Source organism: Bison bison, unplaced genomic scaffold, assembly GCF_000754665.1.
Source record: "Bison bison bison isolate TAMUID 2011002044 unplaced genomic scaffold, Bison_UMD1.0 scf7180017864503, whole genome shotgun sequence".
Classification (NCBI taxonomy): Eukaryota; Metazoa; Chordata; class Mammalia; order Artiodactyla; family Bovidae; genus Bison; species Bison bison.
The window spans coordinates 4380798-4402025 of record NW_011495061.1 but is presented as its reverse complement, the minus strand read 5'-3'; the positions used below and the strand labels follow the sequence as shown (position 1 = coordinate 4402025).

At 38.8% G+C, this 21228-nt stretch overlaps 1 protein-coding gene across 1 annotated transcript; it reads left to right on the top strand.

Annotated features, from left to right (window-relative positions):
* The first annotated feature begins 2959 nt into the window (after nt 1-2959).
* On the top strand, nt 2960-10153 carry LOC104980595 (olfactory receptor 10J4-like). Its single transcript, XM_010829363.1, has 3 exons — nt 2960-3007; nt 8968-9053; nt 9322-10153. The coding sequence occupies exons 1-3, from the start codon at nt 2960-2962 to the stop codon at nt 10151-10153; spliced, it is 966 nt and encodes a 321-aa protein (XP_010827665.1).
* Nucleotides 10154-21228: the final 11075 nt, after the last annotated feature.

Below are 21228 nucleotides of genomic sequence, written 5' to 3'. Positions count from 1 at the left end.
TCAGAATAATGAATACCTCTATATGGGGGATCTCCGACTAACTTGAGAGTATGGGGAATGGGGAATGGGGAAATTTCCTGGGCTGATGTAGTGTTCTATATGATGAGAGGTGTTTGAGTTACACAGCTTAATGTATTCACCAATATATATTGATTATATACTTAAGATTAGCATATTTCACTTTATGTAAATTTCTGTAAAATTGCATAAAGCATAACTTGTAACAAGTATTGAACTCTAGTTATTGATATGAGTAAAACAGTACTTATGAGGAAGTGTACTGATACCTGTGATTTTCTTTGACGTGTGTCATAAAATCAGATGAACTAATAGATGGATAAAGTACAAGAAGATGAGACAAACCAAAGATAATAAAATATTAATGGATGGCATAATGTGTCTCCCGAAATAAAGATAGCAGTAATTCCGGTTTCAGATGCTCTTCCAGAACTTTGTCACTGCCCCATCAAGAGTTTGAATCTATGTAAATGTCCTAAAACTAGATAGTACTTCAAAGATGTCTGAATGAAAAGAATGCAGTGCAAGTGCAATAGAGAATAAAAGGTGGTATGGTGTCCACTTGGCTCTCATGAAATGCTCACCTACAGAACCCATCACCATGCATATGCAGAAATGCTGAATCCCCATTTAAGATCTTAGACAACAGCCAGTATAAGCAGCCAGATCTGATAATGAACAAGATAGCCAATGTTTCTATTATCCCTGTTGAGCCATGTCTACATGAATTTAGTTAAGTCCACTAAGTTCTGTGGTATGTTTATTATTGAGTTCAAGCTTGCTATGCTCACTGCATGACAGGCCAATACATCTGTATGACATGTCAATAAAGAGACAAGGTGTTGAGGTAAGGAATATGGCTTTATTTGGAAAGCTGGCTGACCAAGAAGATGGTAGACTAATGTCTCAAAACAACCATCTTGTTGGGGGGTGGTCTAGATGCCAGATTCTTCTCAAAATAACCATCTTGTAGGGAGCCTAGATGCCAGAGAGAGTAGGATGAGTTGAGAAAGTAAAGTAAAAAGGCCATTATCTTGCAAATATCTCCTGGAATGGCCAACCTTGGGGAGGGGATGTATTAATCTCTTTATTCTTATAATTAGTCAAAGCTTTGATTTTCCAGTAGTCATGTATGGATGTGAGAGTTAGACTATAAAGAAAGCTGAGTGCTGAAGAATTGATGCTTTTGAACTGTGGTGCTGGAGAAGACTCTTGAGAGTCCCTTGGACTGCAAGGAGATCCAACCAGTCTATCCTAAAGGAAATCAGTCCCAAATATTCATTGGAAGGACTGATGCTGAAGCTGAAACTCCAATACTTTGGCCACCTGATGAGAAGAACTGACTCATTTGAAAAGATCCTGATGCTAGGAAAGTTTGAAGGCGTGAGGAGAAGGGGACAACAGAGGATGAGATGGTTGGATGGCATCACTGATTCAATGGACATGAGTTTGAGCAAGCTCCAGGAGTTGGTGATGGAAAGGGAGGCCTGGTGTGCTGCAGTCCATGGGGTCACAAAGAGTTGGACATGACTAAGCAACTGAACTGAACTAATTCTTATAGTCATTCACAGGTGGGCAGGGTCAGATTATCTCCCTGTGAGCCAAACAAAGGCACTTTTAGTTTAACAATCACACAAAGAGAATCTTGCTGTGATTTATGTCAAAGAGTGTACTGCTTATGTTTTTCTCTAATATTCAGTTCAGTTCAGTCGCTTAGTCATGTCTAACTCTTTGCAACCGCATGAATTGCAGCACGCCAAATGCTCAGCCATTTAAAAATAAAAGAACAAATTTGAGTCAGTTCTAGTGAGGTAGATGAACCTAGAACCTGTTTTACAGAGTGGAGTAAGTCAGAAAGAGAAAAACAAGTATTCCATATTAACACGTGTGTATGGAATCTAGAAAAATAGAACTGATGAGCCTATTTGCTGGGAAGGAATGAAGAGGCAACTATAGAGAACAGTCTTATGGACCCAGTGGGGGAAGGAGAGAGTGGGACGAATGGAGAAAGTAGCATAAAGATACATATAATACATATGTAAAATAGATAACTGGTGATATGTTACTGTATAACACAAGGAGTCCAGCCAGGCACTCTAGGATGACTGAGAGGAGTGGAGTGGGAGGAGGGGAAAGAGGCTCAAGGGGGAGATAATTATGGCTGATTTGCATTGTTGTATGGCAGAAACCATCACAACGTTTTAAAGCAATTTTACTCCAATTAAAAATTTTTTAAAATTATAATTAAAAAATCAGTCAGGAGGAAGAACAGGGTTCCCTGAAGCAGACATTAGGTATGATTATAGTAACAAAAAAAGCAAAAAACAAAGGCTAAAATCAGTGAAACAGATCCGTCATGGAGTCAGAATTGGCTCTTCCCTGCAACTCTTTCTTATACAACAGTAGATACTACAAATTCTCTAGGTAGTGTATATACAAATGCTAAGAGTATAATTTTTTCAGAATGACTTTATGTCTTCAAATTTTCATGAAGTACTGGAAAAAATTTTGAATGGCACTGCAGTAAATGGAGATTTCAATTACAATGGATTTTCCTCTTCAGCAAGGCCTTCTAGAGAAGATTTACTTCATGAGAATGCTGTCACCAGAATCATTCTGTGTGTTCTTTTTCTTTTCCATCTTTCTTCTGACTGATTCCCGAGGCAATACCCTACATGATTGGCCTCTCCCTAGCATTGTATATAGAACAGAATGCCTGTGGGACTTGGTATTAAGAAGGACTTAAAAAAAATATATGATATAATCATCCACATCCCAAAATATATTTGAAGAAGTTGAATTTCAGTTACTTGATTTTTTTTTCAAACAAATAAGAACATACTTTATTGAATAATCAAGATGCTACCTCAGAATAAAAACAATGTTTTGTGAATTTCACAATGAGTTCTGGGTCCACAGAGAACAATCTTCCTGGTATTTAATGGAAAGGAAGGAACTCCCAAGTAGTGTCAAGGGGCAATGGTCTCAGGTGACCATAGAATTCTTATTAGAATGTGCATGAAACTTAGCTCCAGCCATGAGGAATAGAGAAGACTCCACAATATTATTATAAGACACTTTGTAATTTCAGGTATAGAGTTAATGCATCACAGACATTCAAAGGGCAAAGTGGCCTAAAAATTTACCCCTAAATGATGTTAGAAAAAAAACTGTAGAAAGATGTAAGTGAGCCATGACTTCCTCATTCAACTTAATGTTTTCTTCTTTTTAACAGATTGGCAGTGATTCCTCTTTGGCATTAAGGTAGGATTTTATTTTATATTTTTATTTTCCATAAACATTGTGCTCTATCCACTAATAATAAATAAGTAGATGTATGTGTTAATAGAAGATACTGAAAATACTAAGAGTTAAATTGGACTGGAGATAAATACTGTTGTTTTGCTATTCTACATGGACAACAGCAATGAGAGAAGGTTAGAAAGCTGCAAACTGAGAACAGTTTGCAAACTTGAGACCAAAGTGAAGTGTGCGGAGAAAGACTGACTTCACACAGCCAACTCAGCAGAAGAGTAGGTACCACATTACAAGGCCACGTGTGAACAGGTCAGTATTGCTGAGCACCTACACATGATGTTTTAGTAAATGAACTAGCAGGAACTGGGTACTTATCATCTGATAGGTCTATATGTGCAACATTGTCACTGGGCAAGGAGGTATATTTAAGGCCATTTACAGAGGAGAGAAGCGCTCATTAGGGACTTTGAACTATGCTCTTTTGTAAGTAATAGAAGCAGAGGTTGGATTTGATCACAAGCCTTTCTAACTTCTCTATCAACTATCCCTTTACAAAAATACACTCCTGTATAATTCTAGATCTAATCTCAAGGCTAATTAAGTGATTTCATTCTATCAATACAGTTAATCAGGAAAGAGTAAAGAAAAACATGGATAAAATCCCTATGTCATTTCCATTATTTAATTGTAAATTTTACTGTAAACCACTGGCAATTGAATTTTTTGTGTTTTCCTCCTGCATCTCCATTTTTCCTTTGGCTACACAGTATGGCCATTTGGCTTCATAATTAAATGTGATTTATGTAACACATCAAGCATTCCTTTGGTGGGTCTAATATATAGGCTTATTGAAAGAAGCAAGGAAATAAATTTTCATCTATCTACAAAAGTCATTTATAACTAGAAAAAGCATAAGCATCATGAAACTTGAATTGTGTAAATTTTGTTAAATTTTCTATCAAAATGCATATCTATTACTCAATAAAGCATACTCCTTGATCTTCTCATTTAAAATATTGGTATCTTTCCTGAAAATTATAGAAAAACTGATTCAAAGTTGACTTTCATTTTAGTTGGGTTGGAAGAAAGTTAAATGCATTTTTCTAAAGACTTGATGGTAAATATTTACTGTTTTTCCAGCTTTCAATGCTACCCCATGAACAGAAATTAAGTGGAACTGCCAGAAAATTCCTCTAGTTCAGCCTGGAAGGGAACGATGAGTGACATAGTGGTTCCAGTAGCCCCCAGGCTGGCTATGGTTTTGATGTACCTCTTGGGAGTTATATTGGTTTACAGGGTTCATTGTCCAGGATTTTGATATGGTGATGAAACAAGAGAGTCTGAAAGGTAACTTAAGAAAGAACCTTAAAATTTCTGCAAGTCTCACTGCCATCCCAAAGAAATTAGACTTACTAAATCCGCTAGATCTCTCTGCAAGGATGGGTAATGGACAAACTGCGAAATTGGTTTTTCAGGTAAATAAATCAGTTTTGTCCCTTTATGTCTATAGAAGTGGTCTAGCCCAAGGAGGATAAATTTATCACAAAATGCTGGGCCAGAAAAGAACTCCTTCAAATTCTGTCCCTTGGAGAGTGACCAGAAATAATGGGAATATTGTCATATTGACATGTTTTCAATCACTAGCTCCCTTGAGTGTTATGAGAAAAGTAGGTTTCATGAATGTAAATGGAAAAAGGAAGTAACAGAGTCACAGTGGGAGTTTATCAAACCCTGGACATGCCAACTTTTTTCTAGTTTTTTTTTTTTTTTTCCTCTTCTTGGAAAGACCTAACAGAAACTTGGGATGGATGTGAGTGAGGTCATGTAACTTTCAAGAAGGCTCCCTTGGTGATTCTGATATGCTCCCTTACTATAGGAGCATGTGTGTGTGTGTGCTAAGTTGCTTCAGTTGTATCAGACTCTTTGCGACCCCATGGACTATAGCCCACCAGGCTCCTCTGTCCATGGGATTCTCCAGGCAAGAAAACAAGTGGGTTGCCATGCCCTCCCCCAGGGGATCTTCCCAACCCAGGGATCAAACCTGCTATTTATTCTATGTCTCCTGCATTGGCAGGTGGGTTCTTTACCACTAATGCCACCAGGAGCAGTTATGGCAACTGTGTCTTATTTGATGCCACAGAAAGTGAAGTATATTGTCCAGGTCAGAAAGCAATAATCCTTTTTGCTTTGTTCCAAGCAAACCATTCCTAGAATTTAGAGGGATTTGGGGGCATGGGGCCAAGGTAGAATATGAAATATACTTTATTCATTAAACAGGCATATATTAAATAGTTTTGTATGTTTTTTTTCTTTGCTGAGTCTTGCATTTATTTAACTAATTTCATTTCTAATTCCCTATTATTTTGCTTGTCTTTTTAAACATTAAACTATAGTTTATTTACAATATTGAGTTAGTTCCAGGTGTACAGCTTCAGATTCTTTCCCATTATGAGTTACTGCAAGATACTGAATATAATTCTCTGTGTTATACAGTAGGTCTTTGTGTTTATCTATTTTTATATATAATAGTGTGTATCTGTTAATCCCAAACTCCTAATTTATTCCTCCCTTTTTGGCTACCATAAGTTTGTTTTCTGTGCCTATACCTGTGAGTCTATTTTTTTTTCATAAATAGTTCATTTGTATCTTTTAAAAAAATTCTACCTGTAAGTGATATCATATGATATTTGTCTCTTTTTTTGGACATGCTTTATTTATTTCTTTATGGCTGCACTGGGTCTTTATTTATTTCTTAATGGCTGCACTGGTCTTTGTTGCTGTACGCAGGATTTCTCTAGCTGTGGAGAGTGGAGCTACTCTCTAGTCGCGGTTTCTCAATGCAGCGGCTTCTCTTGTAGAGCACAGGGCTCAGTGGTTGTGACTTGCTGGCTCCAGGGTGCATGGGCTTCAGTAGCTGTGGCACAGGGGCTCATTAGTTGTGGTTCACAGGCCCTAGAGTGTGCAGGCTTATGTAGCTGTGGTACATGGGCTCAGTAGTTGCAGTGGGCAGGCTCTAGAGCACAGGCTCGGTAGTTGCGGCACACAGGCTTAGTTGCTCTGAGACATGTGGAATCTTCCCTGACCGGGGATCAAACCCGTGCTTCCTGTATTGGCAGGCGATTCTTATTCATTGCATCATCAAGGAAGTCCTTTGTCTTTCTCTTTCTGACTTACTTCACTTAGCACATGCTGTGAATGACATTATTTCATTCTTTTTTATTAGTGAATAGTATTCCATTGTGTGTGTGTGTATATATATGTATATATATACACACACACACACACATACCACATCTTCTTATCCATTCATCTGTTGATGGATGTTTAGGTTGCTTCCATATCTTGGCTATTATAAATGGTGCCGCTATGAACACTGGGTTGCATATGTCTTTTCAAATTAGCATTTTTGTTTTTTGGAGTATATACCTAGGAGTGGAGTTGTTGGGTCATATTGCAGTTCTATTTTTAGTTTTTTGAGAAATTTCTATACTGCTTTCCACATGGTTGCACCAATTTACATTTAGGGAGGTGACATTTAAACTGGGTTTGGAACAAAGACTGTGGTTTAAGAAGCATAGAGGGAGAACGTTGCAATTAGAGAAACAGTGTGTATATGTGTATACAGTAGGAGAGCCACCAAGGAGCTCTCCATGCTTGGGGGAGAATGGGATGCTTTTCACATAGAGGAATTTAGTGGCAGAAGATGAGATGGACAGGTAAATCTTGAGTGCCATGCGAGGGCACTTGCACTCGCAAAGAACACTTTTTAACCCACTAGTTAAGGAGATCTACACCTGAGTAACTCTGTCTGGGCATAAATGTCAGCTCCTCCTTTAGCAAACTTTATCACTTTCACAATTAAGTAACTCTCTGGACTATAGTTTTCTTATCTCAAATATGGACACAATACTACTATTTATCCTGTAAGGTATTTAAGAGGCTATATGACAGAGGTGTTCTGGGTACATTAGAAAGCGTTAGTCACTGAATCACACCTGACTCTTTGTGACCCCATGGACTGTAGCCTGCCTGGAATTCTCCAGGCATACTGGGGTGTGTGTGTGTGTGTTAGTCGCTCAGTCACTCTTTGCAACCCCATGGAGTATAGTCCACCAGTCTCCTCTGTCCATGGAATTCTCCAGGCAGGAATTCTGGAGTGGGTTGCCATTCCCTTCCCCAGGGGATCTTCCAGACCTAGGGACTGAACCCAGGTTTCCTGCATTGCAGGCAGATTCTTTACCATTTGAGCCACCAGGGAACCCACTCTGGATGTGTTGGATATCTAGATATTTTTTAAGCCTGTCAAGCTCATTCTCACCATAGGATCCTTGCAGTAGCTGTTTCCTGCATGTATCATGTTTTACCCCTAGATCTTATATGGGGCATGCTTACCACATTCTAATCACAAAACGTCAGTTCCATAGAAAGGGCTTTCCTGACTCTATAGTCCAATGGAGCCACCCAGTCCCTCACTTCCATATCACTTTCCTTTAATTCTCTTCATGGCATTTTTCTCTATCTGAGATAGGAAAGGTCATATGTGTCTTATCCTGTATTATATTTCCCATTTAAGAATTGATTAACACATTGTATACAGTAACTAAATATTTTTGGAATCAATGTATTGACTTTAGATAGTCAATTAAGCAACCCATACCTTGGTTTCAATTTTTGTAACATCAGGATTGAAATACTACCATACATAATTTTTGGGAGAAATCTAGTGAGAAAAACACATGGAATTTTTTCCAGTGTATTGGAAATTATGAGTAAATACTGGTTACCTACATCACTGCCTTGTATATTTTTTGCCCAGTAATTCAGTACTTAAACAACACACAAACATTGCAGATAATGATATATTTTCTCTTTTCTTCAAGCTTTGTGGATCCTGCAAAAATACTTCCCAGTGTGTTTCTACCAGTCTGTCTCCAGTCTACAACTCCACACCAATGTCTTCTCACTCTTTTTCTTTCATTCCCTAAACAGTGCCTGAAACCAAGCTCCATATTATTTGGAACATCTGTATGTTACCTTCATGCTGTAATCTCAAACACATAGTAGATATTTTAACAACTGATAAAGACAACGTGAGATAGTTGAGTTCTTATAAGAACTATGCTGCAAAGAAGCCCTGTCCACCAGTACATCAGTTAGCTTTATCCTGGAAGTTTTCCTGAAAGCTCAAGAATTGATCAGAACATCATGAACCAGATGAGCCATCCAGGATTAGAATAGTCTCCGTGATCATTTTGCTTTCATGATCTGCCTGAATGACAGACAATTATTGAACAACTCTGCTTCAGCTCATAGTTATGTACAGAAAATTAGCATACACTTCAAACTGGCATAAATTTGAAAGTCCACTCATTCTTAAGTCCATTCACTGACATAATAGTCAGCCAGGCAGCCACTGCCTCCTCCAGAGCACCTCTAAGGATAGAATTATTTTCCAAGAATGTTTGGAAGCTATTCAAAAGTTTTTCCTTACTTCTCTTTAATATTGATTCAGTCAACATTGTTAAGTACTTCTCTATGCCAAGTTATAATTAGACCACGCATAAAACATTTTATATCCTTTATTCCTCATACTCTTGTAAGTGAGAAAATAAACATTTTCTGTATTTCTCTCATTCCTGAAGATTCTGATTGTAGAAGCTGGAAAGGGGTGATAAATTAGGGAGCTCCTAGAATATATATTTGGGCCTACTCTATGGAATTTATATATACTCTCCTATGAGAATCCTTTTCTTCATCACTCTAAGTCCTAACGTAGAATTAAGCCAACTACATTTAACTTCCATTTCTCAGGCTTTCTTGTTAAGAGTTGTCTTGTCAGTGTCTATGATTAAGGGCATCAGTACTTTCAGCAGTCTTATCAGAGTCTTAACCCCAGGAACCTCTGTACCTTTGGAGGAGAGTTGCTACATATACCAAGAGAATGGGCAATCATACCACAGTGAGCACCTTCCTTCTGTGGGGATTTTCCAGTTTCTCAGACCTGCAGGATCTCCTCTTTGTGATGGTTTTCTTCTCCCATGTGACCATCCTAGCCGCAAACACATCCGTAATGCTGGCCGTCAAGCTCAGTCACAACCTTCACACTCCCATGTACTTTTTCCTCTGTGGCCTCTCCTTTTCAGAAACCTGTACCACTGTGGTAGTCATCCCTCGCATGTTGGTGGACTTGCTATCAGACAGTAAGTCCATTTCTATTCCTGAGTGTGCCACACAGATGTTTTTCTTCTTTGGCGTAGGAACCAACAACTGCTTCATCTTGGCCGCCATGTCCTATGACCGTTACACTGCTATTCACAACCCACTGCACTACTCCATCCTCATGACCCGGAAGATCTGCTTTCAGCTGATGATGGCTTCTTGCATCACTGGGGTTGTGGTGTCACTGTGCATCGTCCTCATAGTATTCAACTTGTCTTTCTGTGACTCCAGCATCATCCAGCATTTTTTTTGTGACATTACACCTGTAGTCTCCCTTGCCTGTGATTACACCATTTTTCAGAAAATGATTCTTCTTGCCTTCACTGCCTTTGTGTTGGTGGGCAGCTTTATTTTAATTATGATTTCCTATGTCTTCATTGGGTCCATAGTTATGAAGATGCCTTCAGCCAAGGGGAGGTATAAGGCCTTCTCAACTTGCTCTTCCCACCTCACTGTGGTGTGCACACACTATGGATTTGCTGGCTTTGTCTATTTGAGGCCCAAGAACAGTGACTCATTCCGTGAAGATATGCTGATGGCTGTGACATATACAGTGCTGACACCTCTGCTTAATCCCATTGTTTACAGTCTAAGAAACAAAGAAATGCAAACAGCCCTAAAGAAAGTATTAGGCAACATATGTAGGTTTTCCCCTTAGGTAGTAAATAAAAGATCCCTCAACACTTCTAAAATTTTTATAGTGCAAGCTTTGATAAATAAAAGTAGAGAAAGTGAAGTTATTTTTGTTCAGTCGATAACTCCACGGACTGTGGCACACCAGGCTCCTCTGTCCTCACTGTCTCCCAGAGTTGGTTCAAATTCATGTCTATTGAGTCGGTGATGCTATGTAACCATCTCATCTTCTGCTGCCCTCTTCTTTTGCCTTCACCTGGAGTACTTCCAATACAAATCATCACTTTGTTATACAAAGCAATTAAAATGTGTTCTAATGGCTAACATGCTCTGGTCTTACTCCTTTTCTGCCATAAAAACTAGGTGTAGTTTTAAAATATTTTTAAACAAAATATTTAAAAATTTTATTACATACATACGTATACATACATATATATGCATGTGTGTGTGTGTGTGTGTGCGCGCGTGCTTAGTCGCTCAGTTGGTCTGACTCTTTACAACACCATGGACTGTAGCCCACCAGGCTCCTCCGTCCATGGGATTCTCCAGGCAAGAATAATGGAGTGGGTAGTCATTCCATTCTCCAAGGGATCTTCCAGGCCCAGGAGTCAAATCCAGATCTTCTGCAATGCAGGTGGAGTCTTTATCATCTGAGCCATCACGGAAGCCCAGGTATATGCATACACACAAGCATATCTGTATGTAGTAAGCGTATCAAAATGTTTTAGAATATTGTATTTTCTTTTTTTATTCAAGTATAGATGATTTGGGAATACTATATTTTCATAATTTTGGTTTCCTTTGGAGAAGGAAGAAAATTATATTAAAAAAGGATAAGAGAGAGTGAAAGAGGGAGAAAGAGAGGAAAGAGAAAGATCAGTAATTTACATAATCAAAAAAGGAGAAAGCACAAACACACAAATTTACTGTTGAAATGAGTGAAAGACCACAATAGAGAGAAATTTTAAAAGGGAGAGGATATATGCATATGTAGGCTGATTCATTACCTGCACAGTAGAAACTAACACAGCCTTGTAAAACAACTATACTCCAATCAAAATAAAAAAAATTGGAGTATAGTTGCTTCACAATGTAGTGTTAGTTTCTACTGTACAGCAGAGTAAAACAGCTATACATATACAAACATCTCCCTTTCTTTTGGATTTCTTTCCCATTTAGGTCTCCACAGAGCACTGAGTAGAGTAGGTTCTCATTAGTTAGCTATTTTCTATGTACCAGTGGTGTATATATGTCAGTCCCAATCTCCCAATTCACCCCATCGCCTTTTCCCCCTTGGTATCCATACATTTGTTCTCTCTGTCTGTCTCTCTATTTCTGTTTTGTAGATAAGATTGTCTATACCAATTTTTTTTTCAGATTCTACAAGTATGTGTTAATGCACTATATTTGTTTTTCTTTTTCTGACTTACTTCAACTCTGTATGACAGTCTCTAGGTCTATCCATGTCCTTCCCAATGACCCAATTTTGTTCCGTTTTATAACTAATATTCTATTGACTATGTATACCACATCTTCTTTATTTATTCCTCTGCTGGATATTCAGATTGCTTCCATGTCCTGGCTGCTGTAAATCATGCTGTAATGAACATTGGGGTGCATGTGTCCGTTTGAATTATGGTTTTCTCTGGGTATATGCCCAGAGAAAATTAATTTTAAAAAACTAAAAAATACAAGGAAAAAAAGAGAAAATATTTGTTTAACTCTATTCAAAGAAATCAGGAAACTAGGTGGGAATGGATGAATTTCTGAAAAAATAAAGTGATGAAAGTTACTTCAAAACTAATAGGCACTTTTAGCATGTCAAATTCCAGGAATAAGACAGATACCTGTCAAAGAGCTACTCTTTTCAACCCCAAGGAAGGAGTATGCTAGATGATTTCATAATGGACTTCCACAAGTCCTCAAAAGGCAAATAACTGAAATGCTGAGTTAGAGCATAGACAAAGATAAAGAGCTTTGAATTTATGCAAACCACAGAAGTGGAAGGTGCTGTAAAGAACTGAATCTGAGGCCACTTGAACTAAGGGAGAGGCTGTAGGAAGGCTGGACATCTGAGGCCATATTGTCTAATAGCACATCCATATGGTGAGTGACATTCCCGATGTTGTAGCTGGACTCAGGGACTGAGATGGGAGAAAGAATCAAGGGGCTGGTGGCAAAGTCCTTAATAAATGAGAAGAAACTGGATGGTTAGTAAAGGACTCTGAGGAAAAAGTGGTATATTGTTTCATTGCTGGATAGTATTGGTGTCAATAAGTGAAACATTATGTCATGAAGATTGCTGGTAAATGATTTAGCAATGTGGTGAGGGGCTAGGAGGATGTCAACCTTGTGTGCAGGTGTTTGTAGAATTGGGAAGTGAGCAACTTCTCTTCAGTAGAGCTGAGAAGGCCCCTCCTTGGATAGCTAGGTTTGGTTTAGATGGAAAGGTAGATCATGTACTTTGTGAGAAGCTGATAGGTGGAATAGAAAGAAGATTTCAGAATCAAAGTTAAACTTATAGGAGAAAGCTTAGCAAGGAAAGAGAATTTTGAAGAGACAAAGCAGGGAGTTGTGTATGAGTGAGTACTGGTGAAAAGAGCTCCCAAATGGCTTGCAATTGGGATTCACATCACAGTTTCATTGATTGTAGGTAGTGTCAGAGACTATTGGGTCTGTGGTTCTCATTCTTTGCTCAACATTGAATTAAAGTTTGGCTAGAGTTCTCTGACCAGCCATTTCACAAACTGCATCATTCCATTTTCACAAATTTCCCTGCTAGTGTGAAAAATCTCTAACTCCTCATATAATTATCTAAACTTTTTATTTCATTATTTAAGTCCCCCAATTTTGACCAAATTGAGTTTATCTCTGGGGTGCAAGTTTGGTTTAACACATGAAAAATCAATGTAATATATCACAGAAACAGAATGAAAGCTAAAACCGCATGATCAGGTCAATAGATATGGCATATTCACACAATGAAATGTTATTCAGTCATTAAAAAAAATAAGGAAATGTTGCTATTTGTGACAACATGGATGTATCTGGAGACAAAGGAAGTTAAATTCAAAGTAGTAGAGAATAGAATAGTAGTTACCAGCGTTGGGGAGGTAGGGGGAATGGGAAGGTGTTGGTCAAAGGGTAAAAAGTTACAGTCATGTAGGATGAATAAATTCTAGAGATGGAATGTAATATTATAACTATAGTTCATAACACTGTATTTTACAGTGGAAATTTTCTAAGCGTCAATTTAAGTTACACCTTTCACACCGAAAAAAGATAAGATGTGAGGAGATGAATATGTTCAGTTCAGTTCAGTCACTCAATTGTGTCCAACTCTTTGTGACCTCAGGGATCACAGCATGCCAGGCTTCCCTGTCCATCACCAACTCCCAGAGCTTACTCAAACTCATGTCCATCGAGTCGTTAGCTTGGTTGTATTTATCAATTCACGATGTATATGTATGTCAAAACATCAGGCTGAACACTTTAAACATGTAAAATTTTTATTTTAAAAGTCTTAAAATTGTTTTAGAGGTTAAAAAGAACATGGCAACTAGCACTTTATATCATACCATTTGAATGGAAACCATTGTGTTTTTAAGAAACATTTCTTTGATTGTTGTGAAAAATACATAACATGCTCAACTTTTGTTTCCTCAGTTCATAAGCTAGTGCTAGGAATAAAGGAGACACTAAATAAATAATTCATTGGTTAGAATTAATGTTTAACCAACAGATACTAGTTGAATGCTTGCTCTGTACCAGACACTGTAATTTGGGTTAAGGATAATTAGTTCAACCTCCCACATTACTACTTTTACCCACCCACCAAAGTTTCTGCAACTGCATTTCCAACCTTCAATGACCAGTTAACTCCTTTTTTCCTTCATGTCTCAGTTTAAATGTCATTTCCCCAGTAAAGCTTTTCTTGAGCCTCACAAATAAATGCATTTGCCAAATGATATTATGTGAAGTAGAGACAGAGCAAAAAGATACAACCTGGGGCTTTTGGTAGTGAGGTGGGGTATACATAGAACTTTGAGGTCAAAGATGCCTAAGACTTGTGAGGCCACGATACTAGTGAGGGAAAAGAAAAACAAAAACTGTAGAGCAGTGAGCCTGAAATTCTATGTATAATTTCTCATTATGGAATTTGACTACTTCCAAGTTGTACATGGGTTTGTGAGATATCAAGCACCAAGTGTAAATCAGCTTATGAGAGCTTGAAGATCTTAGCAGAGATTTGGGCATTTTGCAGCATTGGTTTCATAGAGTTTGGTATATACGCTGTTTAAGGTAGAGGGGACCCACAGCACCATATACTTTTGGGAGTCCTGAAATACTACACCTTAGGAGTAATTGCTACATCCTAGGAACAAGGTCAAGCCAGAAATAGATCATCCCCAGCAAAGCACAACACCCAACCTACACTGGAAACACCACCACTTTCTATTAGGATTCACCTTTAGGAATCATACTGTACCTGGAGACATCAGTCCTTTTTTTATTTGAATGACCCCTTTGGGCACTATGTTTTCATTTCCTCAGAGGGATCAAGCTAGTGCTTTATTTTCCTGCCAGAATAAAATTGAATACGTTATGGAAGAAGATTAGCTCATCTAGAACCTCTAAAATGTTTTTTTTTAAAAAACATATCTATTCTTAATTGAAGGATAATTGCTTTACAATATTGTGTTGGTTTTTGCAAAACATCAGCATGAATCAGCCATCGGTATACCTATGTTCTCTCCCTTTTGAACCTACCCTCCATCTCCCTCCCCATCCTAACCCTCGAGGTTGTTACAGAGCCCCAGTTTGAGTTCTCTGAGACATACAGCAAATTCCCATTGGCTATCTGTTTTTATGTATGGTTATGAATACATTTACATGTTACTCTCACCAAACATCCCACCCTCTCCTTCCTCTCTCCTCCACCATGTCCATAAACCTGTTCTCTATGTCTGTGTGTCCATTATTGCCCTGCAAGTAGGTTCATCAGTAGCATCTTTCTAGATAAGTCATAGAGGATCTTGTGATGGTTTATGTCATGGGCTGTTTTGCCTATGTTTTTCTCTAAGAGTTTTATCATCTCTGATCTCAAATTTAGATCTTTAATCCATTTAGGGTTTATCTTTGTGTATGGTGTTAAGTAGAAATGGAGTTCTTAGAACTGGAGTTCCTTAGAAGAAATAGAGTAGCCATTATAGTCAACAAAAGAGACCGAAATGCAGTACTTGGATGCAATCCCCAAAATGACAGAATGATCTCTGTTCATTTCCAATGCAAACAATTCAACATCATGGTAATCCAAGTCTATGCCCCAACCAGTAATGCTGAAGGAGCTGAGGTTGAATGGTTCTATGAAGACGTACAAGACCTTTTAGAACTAACACCCCAAAAAGATGTCCTTTTCATTATAGGGAACTGGAATGCAAAAGTAGGAAGTCAAGAAACACCTAGAGTAACAGGCCAGTTTGGCCTTGGCATAGAGAATGAAGCACAGCAAAGGCTAATAGGGTTTTGCCAAGAGAATGCACTGGTCATAGTAAACACCCTGTCCCAACAACACAAGAGAAGACTCTACACATGGACATCACCAGATGGTCAACACCAAAATCAGATTGATTATATTCTTTGCAGCCAAAGATGGAGAAGATCTATACAGTCAGCAAAAACAAGACCGAGAGCTGACTATGGCTCAGATCATGAACTCCTTATTGCCAAATTCAGACTTAAATTGAAGAAAGTGGGGAAAACCACTAGACCATTCAGGTATGACCTAAATCAAATCCCTTATGGTTATACAGTGGAAGTGAGATATAGATTTAAGAGACTAGATCTGATAGAGTGCCTGATGAAATATGGATGCAGGTTTGTGACATTGTACAGGAGACAGGGATCAAGACAATCCCCAAGAAAAAGAAATGCAAAAAAGCAAAATGGCTGTCTGAGGAGGCCTTACATATAGCTGTGAAAAGAAGAGAAGCAAAATGCAAAGGAGAAAAAGAAAGATACACCCATTTGAATGCAGAGTTCCAAAGAATAGCAAGGAGAGATAAGAAAGCCTTCCTCAGTGATCAGTGCAAAAAATAGAGGAAAACAATAGAATTGGAAAGACTAGACATCTCTTCAAGAAAATTAGAGATACCAAGGGAACATTTCATGCAAAGATGGGCTCAATAAAGGACAGAAATAATATGGACCGAACAGAAGCAGAAGCTATTAAGAAGAGGTGGCAAGAATACACAAAAGAACTATACAAAAAAGATCTTCATGACCCAGATAATCACACTGGTGTGATTACTCACCTAGAGCCAGACATCCTGGAATACGAGGTCAAGTGAGCCTTAAGAAGCATCACTACAAACAAAGCTGGCAGAGGTGATCGAATTCCAGTTGAGCTATTTGAAATCCTAAAAGATGATTCTGTGAAAGTGCTGCACTCAGTATGCAAGCAAATTTGGAAAACTCAACCGTGGCCAGAAGAACTGGAAAAGGTCAGTTTTCACTCCAATCCCAAAGAAAGGCAATTCCAAAGAATGTTCAAACTACCACACAATTGCACTCATCTCACACACTACTAAAGTAATGCTCAATATTCTCCAAGCCAGGGTTCAACAGTATGTGAACTATGAACTTCCACATGTTCAAGCTGGATTTAGAAAAGGCAGAGGAACCAGAGATCAAATTGCCAACATCCGTTGGATCATCGAAAAAGCAAGAGTTCCAGAAAAACATCTATTTCTGCATTATTGACTATGCTAAAGCCTTTGACTGTGTGGATCACAACAGACTCTGGAAAATTCTTGAAGAGACGGGAATACCAGACCACCTTGAGAAATGGCTCCTGAGAAATCTGTGTGCAGGTCAGGAAGCAACAATTAGAACTGGACATGGACCAGTAGACTGGTTCCAAATCGGGAAAGGAGTATGTCAAGGCAATGGCACCCCACTCCAGTACTTTTGCCTAGAAAATCCCATGGGCGGAGGAGCCTGGTAGGCTGCAGTCCATGGGGTCGCTAGAGTTGGACACTACTGAGCGACTTCACTTTCACTTTTCACTTTCATGCATTGGAGGAGGAAATGGCAACCCACTCCAGTGTTCTTGCCTGGAGAGTCCCAGGGATGGGGGAGCCTGGTGGGCTGCCATCTATGGGGTCGCACAGAGTCGGACACAACTGAAGCGACTTAGCAGCAGCAGCAGCAGATGAGGTACCCTAGATGAGGGAATAGCTTTGAGAAATAATTAAGAAACTCAATTGACCTACATGGGTAGGTAGATAATGATACTGTCTTACCACTTCTATGGCTTCAGATTAAAACAGAAAAAAGAAAGAATATCCTCTTATAGAACACCAAATAGCAACTTTATTGAGGTATAATTTACATATGCACAATTTAGGTATACAGGTTGATGACTTTTGGCAAATGTATACACTTTTGAAACCACCAACTGAGTCACAATATACAATGATTTCCTCACCCCTAAGGAATTATCTCTTGGCCCTTTGCTTCCAGTCTTCTCCAACACTCCACTACAGATAAGTGTTTTGTGGAATCTCAGAAATGTCAGTAATTTCATAAATTCTAATCCACATCAGATGAACATCTTCCTGAAATTTATATAGACTGTATTTAAATATCAGAACAATTCAGGATCTTTTACAGTTTCCCCAAGTTCAAATCCTGCCTTTTATTAATATGTAACAATCTACAACCCATAATAAGTAGGAAACTTCCCCAAAAAAATTATGCAGAGGATTTTTTTATTGTTCCTGCAGGGGTGTCCTTGACCCTTAGTTTTGGGCACACTGTTTAGGAAAGACACTTTTTACCATTCCTGATATATTTTCCCCAACTTTTGGAGAGGCATCACTAGCATAACACTCCTGACATCTAAGCCTTTGCTTCTTCTTCCTCTAGGAATAAATTAGCTGATGGTAGGTTTTGAACAGAAAACTAGATAGGCGATTGTATTCATTTGTAAGGGCAGTGGTACCAAAATACAATAAATGAGCTATCTTAAGCAACAAAATCAAGATTTAATTCTTAACAGAATTAAGACTCGTTGGCAAAGACCAGGATTCTGGGAAAGACTGAAGGCAGGAGAAGGGAACAATAGAGGATGAGATGGTTGGATGGCATCACCAACTCGATGGACATGAGTTTGAACAAGCTCCAGGAGTTGGTGATGGACAGGGAGGCCTGGCGTTGCAGTCCATGAGGTTGCAAAGAGTCGGCCATGACTGAGTGACTGAACTGACCAAGCAACAGAAACATATTGTCTCACAATTCTGGAAGCTATAAGTCCAAGATGACTGTGACAGGAGAGTTGGTTTCTTCCAAGTGCTGGGAGATCTGCTCTGTGCTTCATGCTTAGCTTCTGGTCGTTTGCTGGCAATCTCTGAAGTTTCTTAACTTGTAGAAGCATACCCATATTTCTGCCTTTATCTCCACATGATGTTCTTTCTGTCTGTTATCTGTGTCCAAATTGTTCTTTTTAAAAGAAGGATAACAGTCATATTGGATTAGAGGCCCAGCCTGCTCCAATATGACTTCATCTTAATTACATCTGAAAGAACCTTGTTCCCACTCAAGGTTATATTCTGAGGTACTGGTGGCTAGAATTCAACATATGAATTTTGGAGGGACACAGTTCAACCCATAACCATCTCAGCACTCCTTCTTCACCCTTTCTCTTGCGACTGAGCCTGGCTTCAGTGTTCTTGACTGCTCTTGGTCATGCCATAGCTGATGGGTAAAGGCCTAAACTCATTGGGGAGGTCTGTTTCCATTACTGCCAGTGACAGAGAAGGAAAGAGAGTCAAATTCTCGGATTCAGGACACAAAAATATATGTGTTCATACATATGTACCCTGTTCTCTAATATAACTCTTTGATTCATACAGGTAATATTTTGCTCTCCCATATATCTTCTCTTTTTGTCATTTCCTTAGCTGATTTATAACTTAGGAGGAGAAGATGTATATCAACGTATATCCTCTCCAATAAAGACTGTAGCAGTGCCACACCTCACTCCCTACATCTGGATGACTGCAGTGTTTGAATTCCCTTAGAGTGGAAAAATGAAGGAAGCAATCTCTGCATGGATTTATCATAATCTACCAGGGAGTGTTTAAGGGTCTACCCAAAGAAACTTAGATAGGAAGAGGTCAATGTGTGATGCGTAGAAGGAAAGGGATGGAGGGGGGAGCTGACCATTTTGATGGGTGTGCAGTGAGGATCACCCCAAATTTGTTGGAGTACTAAACTTCAGAAAGATTTATCATTATCATTTATTGAAGAAGGAACATTGGAGAAGAAACAGTTTTGCAAAGAAGTCAGTGAGGGAACACTGAGTTTGAGAGTCTTGGAGAATAGGCCAGTGAAGAAGTTCATTGATCCTCCAAGGAAGGTTGTATTCGGAGATAGGGACACTGCCACACAGAATTTGTCTGACATTATTAATATGCTATAAATAAAATACATTAGCTAAAATCTTAATCATAACCATCGTGAAGGTATATAGGAGGAAGGGAATTGGTTCAGAGGCAGCTACCATAACCAAACTAGATGATAAGCACTTTGGAAAAAGGCAATGGAAGTAGCGACAGAGGACAACTCCTTAAGTAATGGTACAAAGTAGGTGGCGGATATTCTTTGCCTAAACCATGATTTCATATCTCCTATCTCTCAACTGTTGTTAAAGTCCCAACAACCCAGTCTCCCACTCCAGGGAAATGTCAGTGTCCAAAATCTCATTCTAGTAGCCATCTGCTAAGACGGGCTGTGAGAGGAGTCAGCTGAAATTTATAGAGTTTCTTCTGTGCTGTCTGGGTTGGATTTCTTAATTGTCAAACAGAGGATTCATGATCTTTTCTCTGGCTCAAGTAAAGTAAAAATAAACAAAAGCTTTTCTGAGACACTAACAATGTTTCCAAAAGTTGAATTATTCCTTTACCAAGGCAGGGAAGTAGTACCTTTAAGAGTGTACCCTGAACTGCTGACTTGTCAATATTATTGTCTATTACATGCTGTTGATGAGAAGTTTCTTTTCCAAATGATATTTTACAAGATGGTATACAATTAAATTTGATCATTGAGGCCTCTCTAGATTTAAATAGGATTCTATAATTGGCAAGGGGGATTTTAAATAGAAATTATTTTTCAAAGGCGTTCTCAGCTTGAAGAATCCATATTTAGTTTTAACCAAGCAAACACAAATAGCTGTGAAAAGAAGAGAAGTGAAAGGCAAAGGAGAAAAGGAAAAAACATCTGAATGCAGAGTTCCAAAGAATAGCAGGAGAGATAAGAAAGCCTTCTACAGCGATCATTGCAAAGAAATAGAGGAAAACAACAGAATGGGAAAGACTAGAGATCTCTTAAAGAAAATTAGAGATACCGAGGGAACATTTCATGCAAAGATGGGCTCGATAAAGGACAGAAATGGTATGGACCTAACAGAAGCAGAAGATATTAAGAGGTGGCAAGAATACACAGAGGAACTGTACAAAATAGATCTTCACGACCCAGATAATCATGATGGTGTGATCACTGACCTAGAGCCAGACATCCTGGAATGTGAAGTCAAGTGGGCCTTAGAAAGTATCACTACGAACAAAGCTAGTGGAGGTGATGGAATTCCAGTGGAGCTATTTCAAATCCTAAAAGATGATGCTGTGAAAGTGCTGCACTCAATATGCCAGCAAATTTGGAAAACTCAGCAGTGGCCACAGGACTGGAAAAGGTCAGTTTTCATTCCAACCCCAAAGAAAGGCAATGCCAAAGAATGCTCAAACTACCACACAATTGCACTCATCTCACATGCTAGTAAAGTAATGCTCAAAATTTTCCAATAGGTGAACCGTGAACTTCTAGATGTTCAAACTGGTTTTAGAAAAGGCAGAGGAACCAGAGATCAAATTGCCAACATCTGCTGGATCATGGAAAAAGCAAGAGAGTTCCAGAAAAACATCTATTTCTGCTTTATGGACTACGCCAAAGCCTTTGACTGTGTGGATCGCAATAAACTGTGGGAAATTCTGAAAGAGATGGGAATACCAGACCACCTGATCTGCCTCTTGAGAAATCTGT

Coding starts and splice junctions, on each gene's coding strand:
- LOC104980595 (XM_010829363.1), top strand. CDS start 2,960: ATGGAAAGGAAGGAACTCCCAAGTAGTGTCAAGGGGCAATGGTCTCAG. Junction 3,008..8,967: donor TCAAGGGGCAATGGTCTCAG/GTGACCATAGAA, acceptor GGGAGCTCCTAG/AATATATATTTGGGCCTACT. Junction 9,054..9,321: donor ACTCTAAGTCCTAACGTAGA/ATTAAGCCAACT, acceptor CTCCCATGTGAC/CATCCTAGCCGCAAACACAT.